Raw genomic sequence first — 19596 nt, forward strand, 5'->3', positions numbered from 1 at the left:
TGCAGCAAAGCTTCAGTTTTAAGGAAAAAAAAAATATCTGCAGAGCTTCAATATATTTAGAGAAGCCTCTTTTTCTCCCAAACAGCTGTACCCATCTCATCCCTGGTCCCTTGAAAACAGCTAAATTCTAAGAGTGAGAGAGATGCCTGGATTACCTTCATACGTTGCTTTGAATCCCAGCAAATTGCTGACACTGTCTGTCTGGAAGAGGAGCCACATCTGGTGGTGCGTGCTAACGATGAGATCGGGGACTGTGGTACCTGTCAAGCTGTAAAAATAAATAAGAACAAGTAAACAGCCTGTACATCTCCCCAAACTTATTATCCCACCAAAATAAAGGCTGCGTATGCCCCTGGGGGAGCAGAAAATAATGAGAGCAACACCGACACAATTAAGGATAACCCCAAAACAGAACACTGTCCAAAAATCTGATAGATTTTCAAGACTGATGAGCCTCTCGGTATGTTTGTGCATCCTACCTAAACAGGGAGCCTTCTACCACAGTTAAGGGTCGCTATTACTACCAGCACTATAATAATTACAATTTAGTACCATTATTACAATGTATTATCCAGCATCAGTAGTAATAATTTCCTTCCTCACTGAAGCAAAACGTAAGCAAACAAATGAAATTCCCAGAACCCATACTGGTGACTGAATCCTCTTAACTGCCTGTAGAGTATTTGCTAGCATTACAAAAAAAAATTACCTTCAACACATTCTCGGCGACATTTCTATCCTCACAGACAAGTTTTCACAACAATGTCAAAAAACCAAACCAAAACAAAAAAAACCACCCCAAAAAAACAAACCCTGGAAGACAAGGCACGAGCCTCAAATCTGCTGAATGCCCTGTGAGCCCTTGAAAATTGCTACTAATCCAGGCGGTACGGGATGCTCAGGACATTGCCTACCCTTCAAGGAGACTCTTAGGAGAGCTGAAGAGATTTAGAAAAATGTCACCAATATATCCGTATTTATGAGCCGTGCGCGGCTCTCATTCAGCCTTTGGGATTAATCACCTTGTTGCGGTTCAACACGGCTTTAGAGTTTTATCCCCCACCCCAAGCGCCCGCTCCGACCGCGGCTCCCGCCCTTCCCTATGGAGTCACGGTGGGAAGGGATGGTCACAGCCTCCGTAGTGTCACGTTGCCCGTCTCAGCGGCAGCGTTAAACGTTATTATACTACGGCTGCCAAGGTATCATTGTGATAAATTTATAAATCACCTTCAATGCAACTGCTGTGAGTGGATAGGTGTTTATTTTTCCCCGTAGTGTTTGCTTAAATCTAAATACATACATATGGATGGGCATGGCTTCTGCCTGGCGCCGTTCTCAAGCACGACAGCAGCACCTGAAAGGTTTCTTGATAAAATTGATCCCCAAGCTCTCCAGGCAGAATTATTGAACCCAACGCTGCAAGGGAACACACCCAGCAGCTGTGTGTTGATAGCATCCTGTGAGGAAACGTAACTCGCAGCCTCCGGGCATCCTTGCTGCCATTCCCAGCTTCCCGGGAAACCAGAGGCGGTACGGCCGAGCTGCCAGCGCCTGTGTGCCGAGAGCGAAGTCAAACGCCTGCTTCAAGGGCTGTGCTGCTTTACCGCTCCTGAACGCCCTCCTGAACGCCGGCCACGTGCTGAGCGCCAGGTTCTCTCCAAGACCCTTCCAGGGATCTAACATGGATGGGACCAACGCCACCGGACACACAACTCTCCTCCCCATCCCGGAGAACTTCTCACCGCATACGCACCGGAGACTACGGTAATGTCCGAAACCAGCCACTGCTTGAGCTCTGGCCGTGGAATCTGAGGGGTGTTTTTCCCTGAAATCCCATTCATGTCTCCCAAGCCCATCAAAACCTCCCAGTTCTGCCCCCACCTTTGCTCTGTTCCTGCTTTGACCTGCATCAGAAATTCTGTTGAGCCCAAGGTGCCGGCAAATTAAGAAGTAATCTTGTTTTAATGACTGTTTTGCATCCAGAGAGTTTGATGGGAGAGGCAGATGAAGTGCTATTGTTGATTCTCCTCAAGTTATTTAAGCAGCAGACGGGCAGGAATGAGGAACATACCACAAGAAAAACCTTCAGAAAAAGGCACTTCAAAGGTTTTTGCATGCTTTCCCACTCTACTGTAACAAGCTGAATGATTGATTTGGGGGCTTGTTACTTTAGGGAATAAAATCCTCTCTGCCAGTCGGAAAGCTCAGCCTAACAATCTGTTATGTTCTCCGAGATGCATCTCGCAGGGATGCGAGTGAGACTGGAAACAAATGGTCCTTCACACCTCAGCCTGGGACAGCGCCCGCTGCCACGCAGGCGGATTCAAACGTCTTTCTGCAGTTGGAAGGCGGCAGGACCCAGTTCCTCTTCAACATCCGAGAATAAATCAAGAGCAGTAATAAAACTGGAACTCCTGCCTTTAACAGGGTGAGGTTTCTGCACGTCGATTCCTCCAAAAAAAGTACAGCTCGTGTCCAGTGGATGCATCCGATACCGACAGTGGGTAAGAGGGCAGCAAATGCTGAGAAAAGTTGTCCACCACGTTCATTACGAAGGGAGTATTTCTGCGGTCTTCACAACTCTCTCGCATTTCATTAGTTTTCCACTTACCCTCCCAGATCAAAAATAAATAAATTTCCCTGTCTGGATTCAGCATCAGCAATTTAACAGAAAGTTCTCCTGCCAAGAGAGAAGATACCAAGACACTACACCTTTTGCAGACAGGCTCAAGATATTCCAAAATTGCACTAGCAAGGTGTTGAGTAGCTAATACAGAGTGAGAAAATGTGGAATGATTAAAATCAAATTGAGGAAAATCTTCACGGGCTTTAGACAAACAGAAAGGGATGGAATGAGAAATCATTTCAGCAAGTTATTACAAACTACTCCCCTGGCAGTAATTTGCACATTTTGACCAATCAGCTGTGAAATGTTCTGTGACACTTTAATTACAAACACTTTTGCAATAAACAGACCTCACATTTATATACATCGCAGGTTAGAGTTGCTGACCTAAGTATCACCGGTGTTCACGTTCGGAACAGAAACGTATGGGAAAACGAACCTCGGAGAAGGAGAGGTCTTGGAAAGAGGCAAACATTAAGATAACGGAAAACGGAGTGGGAGGCTGATTCACGTAGAAAAACAAGGGAGGAGGAAGAATTAAGAAAACCGCAGAACATGAAACGCTCTCTGCTAGCTGGGAAGAGTACGAGCGCTTTGCTAGAGCAGCTTTTGGGGAGTCGTTTGCTCTTGCATAAGGTGATTAGACAGAAAAGAAGGGAGACTTGCAAGTCAAGACACTTAAAGCTGGTGGCCTTGGGTTCCAGCACCCCGTTCACTGCTCCAAATACTCCCCCCAAGAGTCAGGGCGACTTTTCCCTCCTCCTGCCCCAGCATCTGGCTTGGCAAGTTCCCCCAAGCCGTGTGAGACTTTGACAGCCACCACCGCCTTACCTCCTCGCTCCCAAGCGGCAAACGAGACCCCAGGGCGGCGAGCAGCCAGGCTTCCCGAAGCGCTCCGGACCCCAGCACCGTCCCGGGGCGCAGCCGAGCTCCAGGATATGGAGCAAAATACCTGCAGGTGCTCAAAGCCGCCCTGAAGTCACGCCGTCCACGCCAGCAGCACCCTGCTGCACTAGCCCAGTGCCACGTGTGACCCGTGCCTTGCTCTGCACCTCCACCCCCCGTGGCACGGCGGTACCTGCTAACGGCATGCTTGCGGCACGCAACCGGCATGCTGGGAGCGAGACACATCTCCCAAAGTGCTCCGATGTATAGCACACCTCCCACAGGTTTTAATTTTTTAATCTCCCCACAGCTACAGAGTATTCTGGATCTCCCTAAAGCTACAGGGTATTTCACTTTAATGATTCAGAGAACCTACAGCAGAATCATTGCTATATCACGATATATGATATCACGAATGATACACAATTACGTCTGAATGACACACAAATTGATTTCTCACCGACCCTTCAGACAAGGAACAGAAAGACTTTATCAGAGGAGGGGCAAACATAAGTCATTAACATCAGCAGGTTAATGAGAATAAACGGCCCTCTGAGAGATGATCAAGGCTCACTCTTTTTCAACGGTGGCATTTTCTAGAGGCTGTTGTAAAAGATCCTGACTCACCCCTATGATACACAGGGGTCCATTTCCACTACAACCCCCCCTCCCCAGCACGGCGTGGATTTGGAGTGAAGCACGCTGTATGTAAACCTAAAATTCGGAGAGAAAGTTTAAAGGAGAAAAACCTCCCTGTGTGTGCTCAGGGCCACCCTCCATCCAAACCCGGCGGTGCCAGCACACGAGGACACGCTCTCCTCGGAGGAGCCAAGAGCTCCCACCGACCTCAAGAGAGCCTGGAAAACCGCAGGCACCACAAAACGATGGTGACATCCCATAAAACACGTGGGTCAGGGAAATCCCTCGCCCTCGGTGTAGCAACCCACAGCTCCTGGGCTGACACACTCCCTCCAGCCTAAGCCAGACCCACCTCCAGCTCCTCAGCCCTGAGGGTGGGATGGCGATGGCCAGTCCAGAGCCAGTTCCCCTTTACTCCTTGTAGTAGCTGCACTGCAACACAGAGCACTCGGGCTCCGCAGCTTTTACAAACAATAGCCTGACAACACGGCAATCCTTTCTTCTACAAACTGGCAGCATCGGAGATTTCATCGCTTCCTTCAGCACAGCCGGACTAGCCCTGTACTGATCCAATGTCCTTTCTTTGGAATTAAAATCAGAAAAAAAGAAACCAGCCCCAAGCAACCACTCCCCCCCCCCCCAAAAAAAAAAATCACCAAAACAACCCAAACCCAGCAAAAACCCAAATATATTTAGGTAGGAGACATTGATATAGGAACATCCGGAAGGAACGTAGGACTATCAACGTTTCTTTCGACTGAAGGAACCTCCATGGAACATCCTATCTACAAACGAAGGGATATAAACAGAAGGGGATGAACCCTCAGCCTTCCAGAAGCGTGCGTCACCATTTACACGGGTGCACACCGGGTGTAAAACGCTCAGAATGTCACCCGAAAATAATGGATTTACAGCCACTTTGCACCGTTAACAACGGCCGCACAAGGAGGACAGCACGGGGGAGAGGGATCCCGACTGTCCCCGCTTTCTGCCCGATTTGCATCTTCTCTTGTAGCTGAGCTTTAATCCTGCTCCCCCAGCTCCTGGACAGCCTCAGCCTCCCCCAGGGGCCCCGACAAAGGCAGGGAAGTGAAGCAAGGAGGCAAAAACCCTTCCGTCAGCGGCAGCCTAAGAGAAGGCGACGAGGGCAGAGCACCCCAAGAACAGCCAGCTCCGCCAGCTGGGACCCCCGCACCCAAACCCACTGGTGACATCTCTCCAGGCACAGCTGAGGTGTGGATTTCTCACAGGGACAAAGGACGTGCTACTTACACGTAAAGCACAGTTTTCTGGTCTCCGACTTGTCCTCCATCACCCACTGTCAGAGTGTCATATCCTCTTTCTAGTTCAAATTCTTCAAAGGTGAGTTTGATAACCTGGCAAAGATGCAGCACATTAATATGAGTCAACTGCCAAGGTAGCCAGCAGATCCTCTTGTCTTGTTTATTTATCTGTTTGTCTATCGAGAAGCAATTTATAAGAGCATTAATATCTTCAGGACATCACCAAAGGTGACCGTCCTCACTTTTTATAGCACTTCTTTCCAGACAGATTGAGCTCTTACTGAAATTACCACTCAGATTTTTCTGCTTTATCTATTGATTTTCTAGATGACTTTATTGATAAAGATATGTGTGTTGGGATTGCAGCATGCTTTTTTTTCCACCAGGTACCGCTACCAATTCTTTCACAAACCCGAGATGATGGTGATGGATTTGAACGGGCACACAGGCAGCCCGTTAGAGAGTCTCTCTTTTGCTCTGTGTTGCTCAGAAGGTTCCCCCTGGTTTTCAGACGCTTCTGTCAGACCAAGAAAGAATTTACCTGAATTACCGCTGGGGTAGCTCCAGGAAACTTCTCAAGCTGCCTGCAAACACAGTCGTCATCCCACCTGCCCACAGCTGTTTCCTTCCTGTGATTTCTCTCCTGCTCTATCCAAACCTTCCACCCCCACTTGATTTACGCAGCCTCGACGTATCATGTAGGAGCAGAAGTCCCACAGAAGTCGAGAGGTTTGTGTTCCAAGTCTCTTAGCTGCTTTTTAAATCCCTATTTTCAAATCACTTAAAATTACCACGTGACCTAGGGGACAAAGGTCCTTATTCCAGCCTTGGACAGGGCGAGCCCACAGAAAAGGAAGGGAACTTATTTTACCGATGTGCTTTACAACCACATATACAATCAATATACAAATAAACCAATGGGAACTTTGTTGCTTGGATCTTTTTAACTGAGTGAATCCAGGAAAGCACATAAACACTTGGATGCACCCAGACCTTTGTATGAGTGCCTGTCAACATAACACATTTCCTAACTTTGAACAGCCTAAGCTACCAGAAATTTGTTTTCACGCTACTCTTTGCTATTTCACACAACACAGAGGTTATCAAGAGTAATGAATGAGAAGGACCTACGTGTGTGCCAAGGATCACGGAGACGTGATGCCACCCTGCACCTTCTGACTTGGGGCAAGGAAGCAAGGCACAGGAAAATGAAAATCCTCCCCTTGGAAATTCTTGCCTTTTATAACAGCAGCATCTCCTGCAAACACTTCAGTAGGTGTGCAATCACAGAGCGATAAAAGTCCCAAAGTTAAACCCCAAAGCAATAATTAACTGTGCTTTATTAAAGGTGAGTGTGCCCTGCGGTCTCATCGAGGCTTGTATGGACTGTCTGGGAAGCTGACAACCTTCTTCTGTCAAGTCACCCAACTTCACCCCCTTAAGAAAACACCGATTACTCAGACATTGAATGGCTTGAACGTTCCTTAAAAAACAGTGAGTGTATATATAGCTCAGACTGAAGTGTCCTGTGCTACTGCCTTCTACATAGAAATGCAATTAATACTTTTAAAATGCACAGAAAAGCAAATGAGGTATCTCAGCCGTGACACTCGGAAAATAGGGTTTTACCAAAAAGCCCCAGGATCGTGAAACGGAGCCTGTGTGACACTTCATGGAAGTCTGGAACCATTAATTTTGTGGTAGTACCAAAATATTAACCTGTGCAGATTATTACTAAACCATGTAATGATGGAATAATGTAATTAATAAAAAGAACACGGTGCTGTAAAATGGCACACATCATTAGTTAAATCAGTCATTCAAGTAAACTGCATTCTAAGAAGTCTGACCCTAATTAAATAACTAATTACATTCTAGTATACTGAAGACTGTAACCTTGTGGCACAGGAACAGGATGCTGAAGACAATATTTGTTTATCCACTTTCCTATTTTCTTTTTGGCCTGAAAGCTGAAAATTATTTAATGATTCATTGAACAAGAGACCTACCAGCACACACAAATACACAGATGACACAAACCCTCAATTTTAAACTGCTGAAGTGACAGGAAGCGATTAGAAAAGTCAAGAAAATAGGCTGTAGTATGACACCCGATTCTTAAGGCTCTGGACTGCAAAGTGATTTGCAGCGCAGTCACGCATGTAGGAAAAACCCACAGTAATTCTCTCCGTGGAGAACAGCACCTCTTACAGTGATATTCAGATGCTTTACAAGCTCACATTACTCATCCCCCCTTCTCCCCAGGTCCCAAGCATCTATCTTCGTTCGGGATGAATCATCCCCTGGAGGGGCCCATCTCTCTCCACCGACCATACAAGACGCTTGGACGGAGCTTTATTTGGCTCGCCAGGCTCCAGGTGAGAATAACCCCAGGAGAAGTGTCAACCAGTAGCATCCATTATGTCAAGAAGGTTCAGAAATAGTTTTGATGCAAATTCGCCAATTATCATATGCATTTCTGGGCTCCCAAGCGATTTGTTTTTCCACCGCGGTTGAAACAGATTCCCACGGTACTGGGGACCAGCGAGAAGCCTCTATATGCCGAATCCCGCAAACAGGTTTGATGCCCCGCTCCGTATAGGAAATCATTCCAAGCTGTCAACTGAAAAGCGCTATGCCTTTAATACTGTTTATGTAGGTTTCTGAGCAAACTTCGAGGGGATTATGTAGCTCAGTGAATCTGGCTCGCAGTCCTTTTCCAAATATAGAACAGATGACTTGCAAATGAGTTCTAAATTCAGCTCGGTGGTTTTCCCATCGCTCATATTAAAAGCTTCATATAACAGGACCTGATCCAAAGACCACTCAAGTCAATAAAAAGATTACCACCGACTTCAGCAGGCTTCAGCTCAGGCCCATAATGCTTTTTATCTTCAAAGTATTTTACAGGCATTTTAATTAATTCATCTCCAATCCTTCCTTCACCCATGCTGGGGAATGTGCGATGATGAGATCATCCCCTTTGCTCACAAAGGCGACGTGAGTCAGAGCGATGAATTCCCCAGTTTAGCACCCCGTTTCTAACTGGGGCCATGCTTTAAGCCAGCGAGAGGTTCACGTGTACTTCCCAGAGGCTGCACGACACGACTGGTGAGACAAGAATACCAGTGACCCACCTGGCACCAGAACGCACATCCCAGCAGCTCCCAGTGCTATACTGGGTCATGCACAGGTGAGCTGCTGCGGTAGCACACACAGCCAGCCTCGGGAGAGGTCTGCCGGGCGAAAGAACCCCCCCACGGCAGCGAATTTACTGGCCATCTGGTATTTTCACCGCTCAGATATGACCTGGTCTGCACAACTCTGCTTTCCGGAGCCTTAATGAATTGATTTAAGAGCAGAAGACGCAAAGGGCAATGGGCTGGTTTCCAAGCTTCCCGAGGAGTGCCCGAAGGGGCTGCAGGGACCGCGTGGAGCCCCCGCCGGAGGAAGGGCATCAGGCTGCAGCTCCCGACAGCCGCTCAGACGAAGAGAAGCAAGCGAAGCGCCGCGCGGGGAACCGGCAGGCACGGCAGCGGCTTTCCCAAACCATTCCCGCGTTCCCCCTCAGCCCTCCCTGCTCCCAAGAGATGGGGAGTTTCTCCCTACTGCAACCTACACGTCCAGGATGAAACACCCCGAACCCAGAAACCCTTTCTAAACCGATATTGCTAATTAAGTACTACCGCTTCAAAGAAAACGAAGATGGCAGTCTCTTTACACAGCTAATACAAGCTGCTGATCTGGCCAATCCATCCGTGTTCCACTTGTGCTCTTCACCCTGCACCTCTTCACAGTCTATGGTGTCGTGACCCGTGGAGCGCAAACCACCTTTTCTTGTCCTATTGAATCGGTAAGTATTGAAATTAATGGGTTTCACCAATTTCAATCTCCTGGATGATTTGATGCAAGCTGAGGATCAGGACTTGCAGATCCTGTTTTCTAATCGAGAATTCATTATCACTCAGGTTTAAAAGCTGAGGAAGAACCTAAGCAGCGGGAGAGGAGAACCCTTCCGTAAGTCAAAGTTCACAAAGACTATGGTTTCGAAAAGTGGAGACTGCCTGCCCAGGAGGCTGACAACAGGAGAAGCTTGTTCTATCACACCGCTGAAGAAGAAGCAGAACAAGTTTGTGCACGAGGCAGGCAGAAAAGCAGACCATCAGAGCTGAAGATCAGACTCAAAATACTCAACACGAAAGCAGGGTGACAAAGGGTCAATAAAACAGTGGACACAGTGACTCTTGGCAATCTCTTCAATCGTAATTTGTAACAGAAAACCCAACTGGAAGTGTTAACCTACACAACACCCAGGGCAGCCTACATCTAGCTCACTACAGATTCTTCCCAAACACAGAAGACTGTTTTTTACACCCAAAACCTGGGTTTTTCTGATCTTTGAAAGACAAAGATGGACAAAAGTAAGGGTAAGTCTGACAGCCACACCACAGCCCCAGAGGCTGATGGAGCCAACAGCCTGCCCATGCACAGGCGATGTGCACCCAGGGGTGTGCAGGACACAGCTGACACCTGAGCAGCAATCGCTGCTGTTAGATGTGGTCTGTTCTCCACTTGCACATTACCCTGATGAAGGAGAACGTCCTGGGTCTGATTAACCAGCAAATCACTCCAAATAGATCAGCACCGAGGAAGTACCCTGATTCCTCACCCCGCTTTCCCAGAATCTGGGTCATTCCCGTGCTCCTGAGCAGCCCACCCAGGCATCCACGGGATGAAACGGCCGGCTGACGACGACAGCCCCTCAAACACAAACTCATCTTGAAACGGGAACGTAGGAACACTCCTCATTAAAATCATAATCCACCAGTGATCTGCACTTATTAAAGGCTTGAACGGAGGTCAAGGAGGAGAGGGAAGCAGAACTCAAGAGGCTCTTCAGCCAGCGCCAGCTGCCCTGACACCAAGTGCTCCAGAGGGACATCCCACCGGTGGCAGCTACCACTGCGGGCGCTTCCCAGCGTTTCTGCGGACCGTAAGAATTTCCAGCAAAAGATGAGACCCTGGGATACTAACATGTTTGTGGAACGCCTACCTCGGATCAGCGGCAGCAGGCGGAGTGCCAGGACACAGGACTGCTTCGAGGCAAGGACCCAGGATAACTGACGGAGCAACGTACGAGCTCAGTGCTCGGCGCACACCATTTGCTCACGAGCTAATGGGGATGACGTCAGTTGGAATCCAGATACTAAAAAGAATGAAACCCATTGTCTAAGAGCAGAGGAGAGTGAACAAGACCTCAAAAAGTGCATTTTGAGCTCCACAACGAAGTAATTTTTGTCCTGATGTTCCCACACGGATCTGGCGGAGAGGAACAGGCTGAACTTGCAGGGCTGGAGAAGGCGGTGAGGCACTGAACATTGCCCTCCCCGAGCCAGCGGAAAACAAAAGGACTTGATCTGACAAAGGCCCAGGCAGCGAAGCCTTGCTCTCTCCACGATCAACAATCAGACTTGAATCAGATACGCAGACCAGCGGGGACAAAAAAGCCCACCACCCTCCTCTTCTTCCAAGCCTCAGCAAGCACAGAAAAGACTTGCTGGTAAATTTGCAGCACCGCATAAATAGCGGTAGGTAGAACCAATACCTCCCCTCCTCACTCACCCTCGGGGGGCTGCAACCCCCATTGGTGAGGGGCCAGCCACCAGCCAAAAGGAAGGGAAAAAAAAAAAATAAATCAGCATTCCTGGCACAGCCTCCCCGGCCTGACTGCGAGCTGCCTTAATGAGATGCTTTGCTAAGCTGTTTGGCATTTCACCGCCATTCACGCCAAGATATCAAAGAGGTTTTCCATTAAAAATAATTACGTTCACTTTTAATTACATCCTTTAACAAAATGGATTTTCAGCAGAGATGGAATGTGATGTGTTGCGGTCTTTAAAGGAGGTTGGAGAAATGCAGGGAAGAAGTCTGCAGGGGGGGAGAAGGAGGTACCAACGTTAGAAACAGAAACCTGGACAGCTAAATATCAGAGCCTAGTCCTCCCTGAAGCACAGCTGTACAACAGTTCAACTAAGGCACCGAAATAATGACATGGAGACGCATCTCCGAGACCTACCTTGGCTGGATTGAGCGCAGTGATGACCCACACGCAGTAGGCATTGTTATCGTATTGTACGGGGTAGTTGGGAGAAGTTATCACGCCGCTGGGACCACGGAGGTACATGTCACACATCCTAGCTGTGGAGAGGAAAACAAGACAGATGTGGGAGGGAGGTCTCTTTCCCTTTGGGATGCACACTGCATTCGTTGTTTGAGGAGGAGAAAGAAGCAGAGATGTAGACGTTACGGAAGCGGGGGAGAATTAAACCTTGCTGCTCTGTGCTGTTTTCACTAGCCAAAAGGTTCCTTTTATTCCATGTAACAGAGAGGAAGGATTTCTCCGTGATGAGCAGATAAGTGGGGTGTTTCCAAGGGCTACCAAACAGATGGACCACCAGACCCACCAACAACCACTCATTCTCTAGTGCTCAGACTGATCGCATTTATTTTTTTACTACATTCAAGCCCTCACAGAAACACTTTGGTGTCCATACAGTGAAACCAACAGCAGAAGATGCCAGCTAAGATGCAGTTGCTTTTCAATGTCTTATTTCCTTCACTGCAGGTCAAAGAAAAATAAAAATACTGCACAGCAAGTATTTATTTGGTAAGGGCTGAGTTCATTTCAATATGACTGGGGACTCCAACCCAGGATGGCAGCTCAATTTTGCATCTTAAACACATCTTGGGTAAAGTAGAAACTAAGAAATGCTTAAGCAGGGCAATCTCAGCCTGTGGTATTCCTTGGATGTAGGATCTACCCAGAACATGTGAAGAACAGCATCCTTGGTCATGGAACTGCCTCTGCTGTGGTGGTGGATCCTCAAAATTAATATATCCCCAATCTCAAAGGAACCTTATTTGCACACGTGGCATCTGCAAAGCGGTTCTCCGCCCCCCCCCCCCCCCCCCCCCCCCCCGCCCCCCCCCCCAAATAGCAGTAGGGTGTGGAAAATGGTCTCCTGGCCAAACTGTCTGACTGCAGAGGTGGTCACACAGGAACGCTGAGAAGCTGCTCAGGAAAGAGCAGAGCGCATCTATCCATGCCCCATCCCTCCTGTGTGACCCCATCCTGGAGTCATTGCACCCTACCTTACAGAAATAAGGTAAATCCTCTTACTCCCACCGTTATTCCCATTTTACAAGCGGGCAACAGGAGTGCAAAGGGATTCGGAGAGCCTGCCCGTCATCCAGAGGGAACCCACTGCAGATGGGGAAGCTGAAGAACAGTTTCCCAACAGCAGCGAGAGGTTTGAGCACTGGGGATTAGAAATTACACAGACCAGGGGGTTAAAAGCTGGCTCAGCAGGGACCCCGATTTCTGTTATTTGACCCAATAACAAAAAGAACAAACAGGGAGGGAAAAAAAAAAAATAAAAGCAGTATAAAGATGGAATAAGAAACAGATGGAAAACTTTTTAGAAAGAAAACAACCGCAAAAGTTAGCAGTTAAAAAAAAAAATTAAGTTGATTCATAGAATCAGAATAATGCAGGCAAATCCTTTCTTATCTCCTGCAAGAGGACACCATAAATTTCCTTTATAGTGTCACATATTTATGCCAAATATCCTCTTACAGTGATTCAATTTATTCTAGGCTTGTTTCAAGAATTAGATGGGATTCCAAAGCCTTGAAAAACTCCGTAGATGAAATTAAAGAAAAAAGAACTGAAAAAATACTAATTTATGACTTTAAGAGCTTTAGAGGGATTTAATTAAAAATATTACAAGTTGTTCATTATTAGCATTACAAGTATCACAATTATGCATGCGACTTCTTAGAGAGAGACGGAATGAAAACAAAATGGCCAAGGGCGAAATGGGCATTAGTGTTTTCCCCCGCTGAAAAACAACTTCATTCACTGATGGCTCATGGCTGGGCCACGGGATAATCAGGATAATGCTGGCAGGGAACCACAGTCCAAGTAATCCTATATTGCTGCCTACTAGCAGCAGGTTCCACGTAGAAGTATCTCCCTCCATCTTAGCTTTTCCAGATTTTGTTTCAGGCTTTCACCTTTCCTCCCCTCTCCTCCTCATCCCATTAAAAGGAATCCCTGCAATAAAGAGACCAGAAGGGAGCAAAAAGTGTTGCTCAGAGGTGAGGACACAGTACACGGGTATGAAGGACACCGATGTCACCCGTGTGGTGCAGAGCTAATAGCTGATGGGGCTCCGTAGTTAATGGAAACAGCTTTATTAGTACTGCTATGCACAGGAACAGGTGTTTTTCTTCAAACCCAAATCTCCAGAATCCAAAAAAAAATATTGCATGAGAACCAAGCAAAGGTTTCTTTCTCAGGCTTGTGTAGAAAAGACTGGAAATTTAAACTCATACGACACTCTCGTGCTCGGCCAGAAAACAAGAAGGATCATTGGAAAACTATTAATAAAGATCCCATGGACTGCTGAGCAGGGAGCTGACGAGCCCACAGCGCCACTGCCAAGGGCACATGTGCACCCAGCGCGGTGCTGAGCACACGGCGGGACAGGGCTGCACCTTCCCAGCAGGCTGCGAGCATCCAGGGGGGCTCTCCCCTCGAGGCGGGGGGCGGGGGGGGGGCTCTCCCTGCCGTGCCCCTTGCCCGAGGAGGGGTTTGAACACAGATCTGTACAGCCAGGCAGCAGGCGGTGGGTCCGGACCCCCTGAGCAGTGACAAACGAGGACAGAGTGGGTGATGCACGACGGGGACATTAAGGAGATGGATGCTGTCGTTAGTCCTAATAACTCAGGAAAAAATTTTTTGGTCTTCTCACCTCTGCACACCGGCCTGTGGTCACTCCATGCCACAATTATGTCGCTCACTCTCTTACAGGTGATGCTTTTGGACCCTTGTAAATCATAGCCCTCGTTGCAGGTGAACTGGATGCTGGAGCCTAACCTAGCAGGCAGAACAGAGGGGGACGTTAGCAACCGAGACCACGCTGCAGCAACAGGTTCGTCACTTGCTCGTTACTACCCCAGCGATTCTCCAAACTGGGAGCAGAGGGAGTTCCCCAGCCCTGCAGGCAACAGCCGAAGCGGGTGAGGGGCAGAGGCTGCCCCACGCGCTCGCTTGCCTCGGGGGTGACAGTGCACGGACAGAGCTGAACCTTCCCATGCAACTTCAGCGGGAATTTTATTCCATGTGGGAGCACAGGCTCAGCCCCCAGAGATGACATGCTCAGCATTCTCATAAAGAAAAAAAAATATAAATTCTTTATCTGCTACTAAATTTATTTTTTTTTTCTTTATTCTAACACTTTGGCTTCAGCTCCTCTGCTGATTTAAGCCAATGCTGCCTTCTCCACTGAAGCAACACCGTGCCAGTTTACAGCAAGCAGCTCAGGATTTATCCCATGGCATTTAGGGACTATTGGGAATTCCCTTTCCTCCACCCTCAACCCTCCGATCCGTTTTCTGGATTTCAGGAAAATTTGATAGACTCAGGCTAAGCTGCAAGACACTTTTTGTGAACAAAACGGCTATCAACAGTGAAATAAGATTAAATATCGATTCCCCATTGCTAACAGCAGGCTGATTCATTCCTGCACACTGTAAACGCTAGCAACCAGAAGGGAACAGCAGCATTGTTTTAAACTTTATAAGAAAACAATTATCTAGCACCACATATACTTATTGACAAGGAACTGTGCCAGCGCTTTGGGAAGTCACCTCAAATTCACCAGGGGCAGGGCCATGCTGTGACTGAAGCTAATTTGAAAAGTGATTTTTTTATATTTTTTTAAATATTTTTTTTTTGGTGCTGTTTAAGGCAGTTCTTTCTGCACTTAACTGGAGCGGGGAATGACAACAAACATGGATTATACAAGCCTGGCTAAACGCCCGTGTTGTGATAAGAGAAATGCTCTGAAAGAGAGATCATTGCAGAGCCTCATCTGGGACACGGTCTCCCAAACACACATGGGCACGTTTACACACACTTGTTCTTTTACAATCACTAGCCTCGGCAAGCTTTTCTGAGAGAACACATTTAGAGGTGTGCAGATGGTCTCTAAAAACAGACTCCAGAATGCCAAGGAGCACACACAATGGTTATCGAGGGTAGCTTTGCGGCATGCAGAAACACACACATAAAAGGTTCTTACCTAAAATCGTTGCCTATTCTTTTGCCTCTCTCTGGAATCCCAGGGTCTGGACACATATTATGTCCCTGGGACACACCAACCTGAGTTACTACAAAGCAAAAACAGCACATACAGAGACAGAATAGCAAAAGAAACATTCTTTCATCAACTGTCTTGGTGGATGTGGAGAGAAAAATGGCAATCGGTAGCTCGAAAACCTGAACATATTCCATTTTGTTTAGGAAAAAAAAAAACAACCCAAAACCAAAAACACCCCCACCAAAACGAAAACAGCTTGGGAAACAAATGTAATTGGAATCATTTCAGCTCGGTTTATACACCAAAGTGTTTTCTAGGAAATGCCAGCTAGGGACACAGTTTTCCCTCCGTTCCACTACAGAAGTACCTCTGAAAAGAGTTTTTTTTTGTTCTGCAAAATGACACCGACTAAGCCAGCCCATTTCCACAGCCTGTGATTAAAATGGGCCACCTGTGACACCACAAGGTGACAGCCTACCGCCCCCCCAAACCCACCTGAGTGGTGCCAGGGAAAGAAAACAACTCAATGAAGAGGCAGGTGTATGATACCAGGGGAAAAACCAAGCACAGAACAAAAGGGAGAAAGGAGAGGGAAATGCAAGTCTAGCATTATAAAGCAAGTAATTTAGTTTGGATATGAAAAATTTTATGGAGCAACCTTAATGTAACTGCCAACAAACATGAAATCTATGAAGTGGTGATCAGCACTGAATAAACACCTTCAAACTTCATTCCCTACCTCCCCATCTCCACCTTCCCTCTCCAGCCCGTCAAACGGCACAAACAAGCAGTCAGGCACTGACCTGGGGGGGATACAACCTGGGGGGCGGGGGAGGGGGCTCCTGACAAGGACGAGATGAGCTCTGGCAACACACCGATTCCAATTTTGCATTCCAGCAACTCCCAAAACGCACAATGATGGGGGGCAAAGGGATGATTTTGTCACGGAGCTGCCTCAGTTTTATGTGACTCGGTTTTCTTGAATCGCTAAGGGAAGGACCCAAGGAAAAGGCGACATTTCTTGGCAAGGATGCTGAAGCAGCGAAGCGATGAGTCTGAACCCAGCGCGCGTCCGTTCTACCTCTACCTCTCGCTCGGTTCAAGGAAAAAGCTCTGCTGTATTTCAGCAGACGCTACATTAGCACAGCGCCCCGAAGACCGCCGCCAAATGGATGATGGTGCGGTGACAAAAGCATGTTTCTCACGAGAGACAGCGCGAGGTGTGCACGGCACGGAGCAGTGAGAGCGATGGAGCCGTGTGCGTGTCAATATTGACATGGGAGGATAAACACGTGGAGTAGCTACACAAACACAGACTGCGCAGCGTGAACACACAGGAAGGCAAGACCATCAAATATGGAAATTATTAATTGGGTAATTAGACCTTGCGGAGTGAGGCACTACAGGTGGAAGACGGAACGCTGTTCCTAAAAGGACGGAGGGAGCTCTCTGCTGGGACGGGGCGCTCACACCAGCACCCGCACCAGCTGCCTACGCTGGAAATGTGACAGCTTCTGACATCGGCTGCAGGCACAACGTCTCACCTTGTGCCCTTCCATTCGGCGAGGGCCTTTGTGCCTCCCGGTCTCCCGCCCCCCGCTTCCCACCCCACCCCAGGGTGCTGGAGCCCAGCACCCGCAGGATGGCTCGGGGCCGGCCCTGCCGCTGCTCGGGGTCTCGGAGTGCCGCTTCGGTGCTCCACGCTCTCCTTCGTGTGTTTGAGGGCACAAGAGCAACAGACACAGGGCTCGCAGGGAACCAGGCTCCTGGGAGACTGATTTCCCTCTTCTGCATATTCATAACCTTGCGTTAAGCTCAGTCACCAGGACAGAGACACCGGCAAGTGACAGCAGCATGAAAGCGGCACACACTACCTTTTGATAGCTGCGTTTTGTAGCTACAAAGCTTTGCTGCCAGCCGTCACGGGTTCTGATGCTGAACGTACACCAGAGCCAGACGGCAGGGAGCCCCTGCCCAGAGCGGGGATTCAGCTCCGGGACTTCCAGCATCAGCGCCCCAATAACTGAAGCGGCCACGACAAAACCCTGCGCCAGGAGCCGGCGCCTCCAGCAGGTCTCCAAAATGCAAAAATCATTTGGTGACCCAAAGGAAATCCTCGGCTTCCCAGGGCCCCTCTGCTAGTGCTTGAAATCACATGCTGAGTCTGAGAAACGCAAGGTCAGCTGCACAAAGGACACCGGTGACACCGTCGTCCCTAGGGCTTCTCAGATCACTACCTACCCACGCAAACACGGTGACCACGCATACAGATGTCTCCAAAGTAAAATTAACGCTTAGAATAGAGCGTACAAACTAGGGCTGGACGTCACCAGCCCGTATGGTACTGAAGGAAAAGCGCTAAGATTTCTCATCTCGCTTCTACACCTTCCCCAGAGCAAAAGCACACTAAAGGAGCGATGCCCACCACGTCCGCGTGCGCAAACCCAGCTTCTAGAGACATCTCTCCATCCAAAGACCTGCACGCTCTTCCCTGCAGAGCGGATTACCAGATTGCCTTTCCACAGCCCAATTTTTCTCCCGTGGTCAAAGGACTATCCAGACATCTTTTATGCCTGCGTTACTTCCCTCTGCCCTGTATCACATCCATCAATTACGTCCCGTAGCAGATGGCAGTGAACCTGGAAGCCTCCGATGCCAAGCTCTGGGAAGAAGCAAGGCTACAGAGGACCAGCAAAACCCACAGGCAGGTTGTTGGTTACCAGTAACATTTCTTCTCTTGTTAGCTAGCATTTTGTTCATCTCTGTATAACCCGTGCTGATAAACCAGAGAGCAGGTAAGATCAAACAGAGCAGGGTGGAAAGGAAACGCAACTCCGTAGCACGATAGCTGGGATATTTTACTGGTAAACGTGAAGGAGAGCAAAAGAAAAGGAGAAGATGGGTTAGATGGTCACTTACAGAAACTTTTGTTCTTCTACGTTTTGTTTTAAACACACGCACAGGAATATAACCCACATAAGCCATATTTGTTATGCTGAGAACTTGCTGTCAGTACTGCGCTCATCCTCCTGCAGGTCTGACTGATCTACGTCTGGGCTGCAGCGCTCCAAAATGAATTCTTCAAGGTTACTAGAAAAACAATAGGTCTCAAACTGTGATGAACTGTTCAGTTTCTACATTATAGGCTGAAGGAGTCTCTCCCCCAAACCATGCAACTAGTTTTCCGCCCCTTCATTCTCCTCCTGATTTTTTTTTTCAGCAACTACCTTGCCATTGCGCATTCAGGAACAGACAGTGACGACCGCTTTGTTTGACACAGTAATTTACTCCATCTGTTAGAAGAACTGAGAACCTTCTTTAGTTCTCTGTATCTCACCACATTATTAAAGAAAGTTCATCGATAGGTTCCCGAGGGACAGCTTTTTATTGAATTTAGGGATGTAAAATATTAACTAGGAAATAAAGCAGCATCTAAAAAGATTTTACAAAGGCTCCACATTTCTCAGCATGAGAAATACAGTGAAAACAAGTGGGCTTTTCTACTGCCACGGGGGGTGGGGAGGGAAGGACTGTAGCAGCAATTAGTAGTTTTAAAAGGGTTAATCTTTAAGAGCACGTTAAGGCTGGCAGTTACTCCACGGAACCTTCTGGTTAATGGGTTACAAAACTCAGCCCTACGAACGGGAGAGCTACCACCCCAGCCAGTGGCTCGCTGCCCCTCCGCGTCCTTCATCCAGCATCTCCAGAACCTCAGTGGTGCCGATCCCGATGTTACCCGCTCACCCGTCTGGCCAAACGCCAGCGTGAAAAGGGTACAGACTTGGGCTGGTCACGACAATTTCCAGCTGGAAATCTTTTGCTTGGGGAATTCTGACCCCGTAATTCCACATCTTGTCGCTATCTCAGGCTAGCTCGGAAAAATAGACGAGTTCAAAAACGTTTACAGGCTTTCAGATTTTAAATACCATTTGCCAAGACTGTGTTTTGCCCTACTTAAAGCCAAGGCAGCTTCTTTCAGAGCTGGAGTGCTAGAGAC

At 48.0% G+C, this 19596-nt stretch overlaps 1 protein-coding gene across 1 annotated transcript in view; it reads right to left on the bottom strand.

Moving 5' to 3' along the window:
* The window catches only part of CSMD2 (CUB and Sushi multiple domains 2), a 305852-nt gene that overhangs the window by 142464 nt on the left and 143792 nt on the right, over positions 1 to 19596 (bottom strand). The window contains exons 8-12 of the mRNA XM_055800542.1: positions 15582 to 15669; positions 14250 to 14374; positions 11510 to 11631; positions 5423 to 5526; positions 156 to 268 (exon numbers count right to left, since the gene is read on the bottom strand). Coding sequence (XP_055656517.1) covers positions 156 to 268; positions 5423 to 5526; positions 11510 to 11631; positions 14250 to 14374; positions 15582 to 15669 — 552 coding nt within the window. The remainder of the gene's footprint in view (positions 1 to 155; positions 269 to 5422; positions 5527 to 11509; positions 11632 to 14249; positions 14375 to 15581; positions 15670 to 19596) is intronic.

This window comes from Falco peregrinus, chromosome 3 (genome assembly GCF_023634155.1).
Source record: "Falco peregrinus isolate bFalPer1 chromosome 3, bFalPer1.pri, whole genome shotgun sequence".
Lineage (NCBI taxonomy): Eukaryota > Metazoa > Chordata > Aves > Falconiformes > Falconidae > Falco > Falco peregrinus.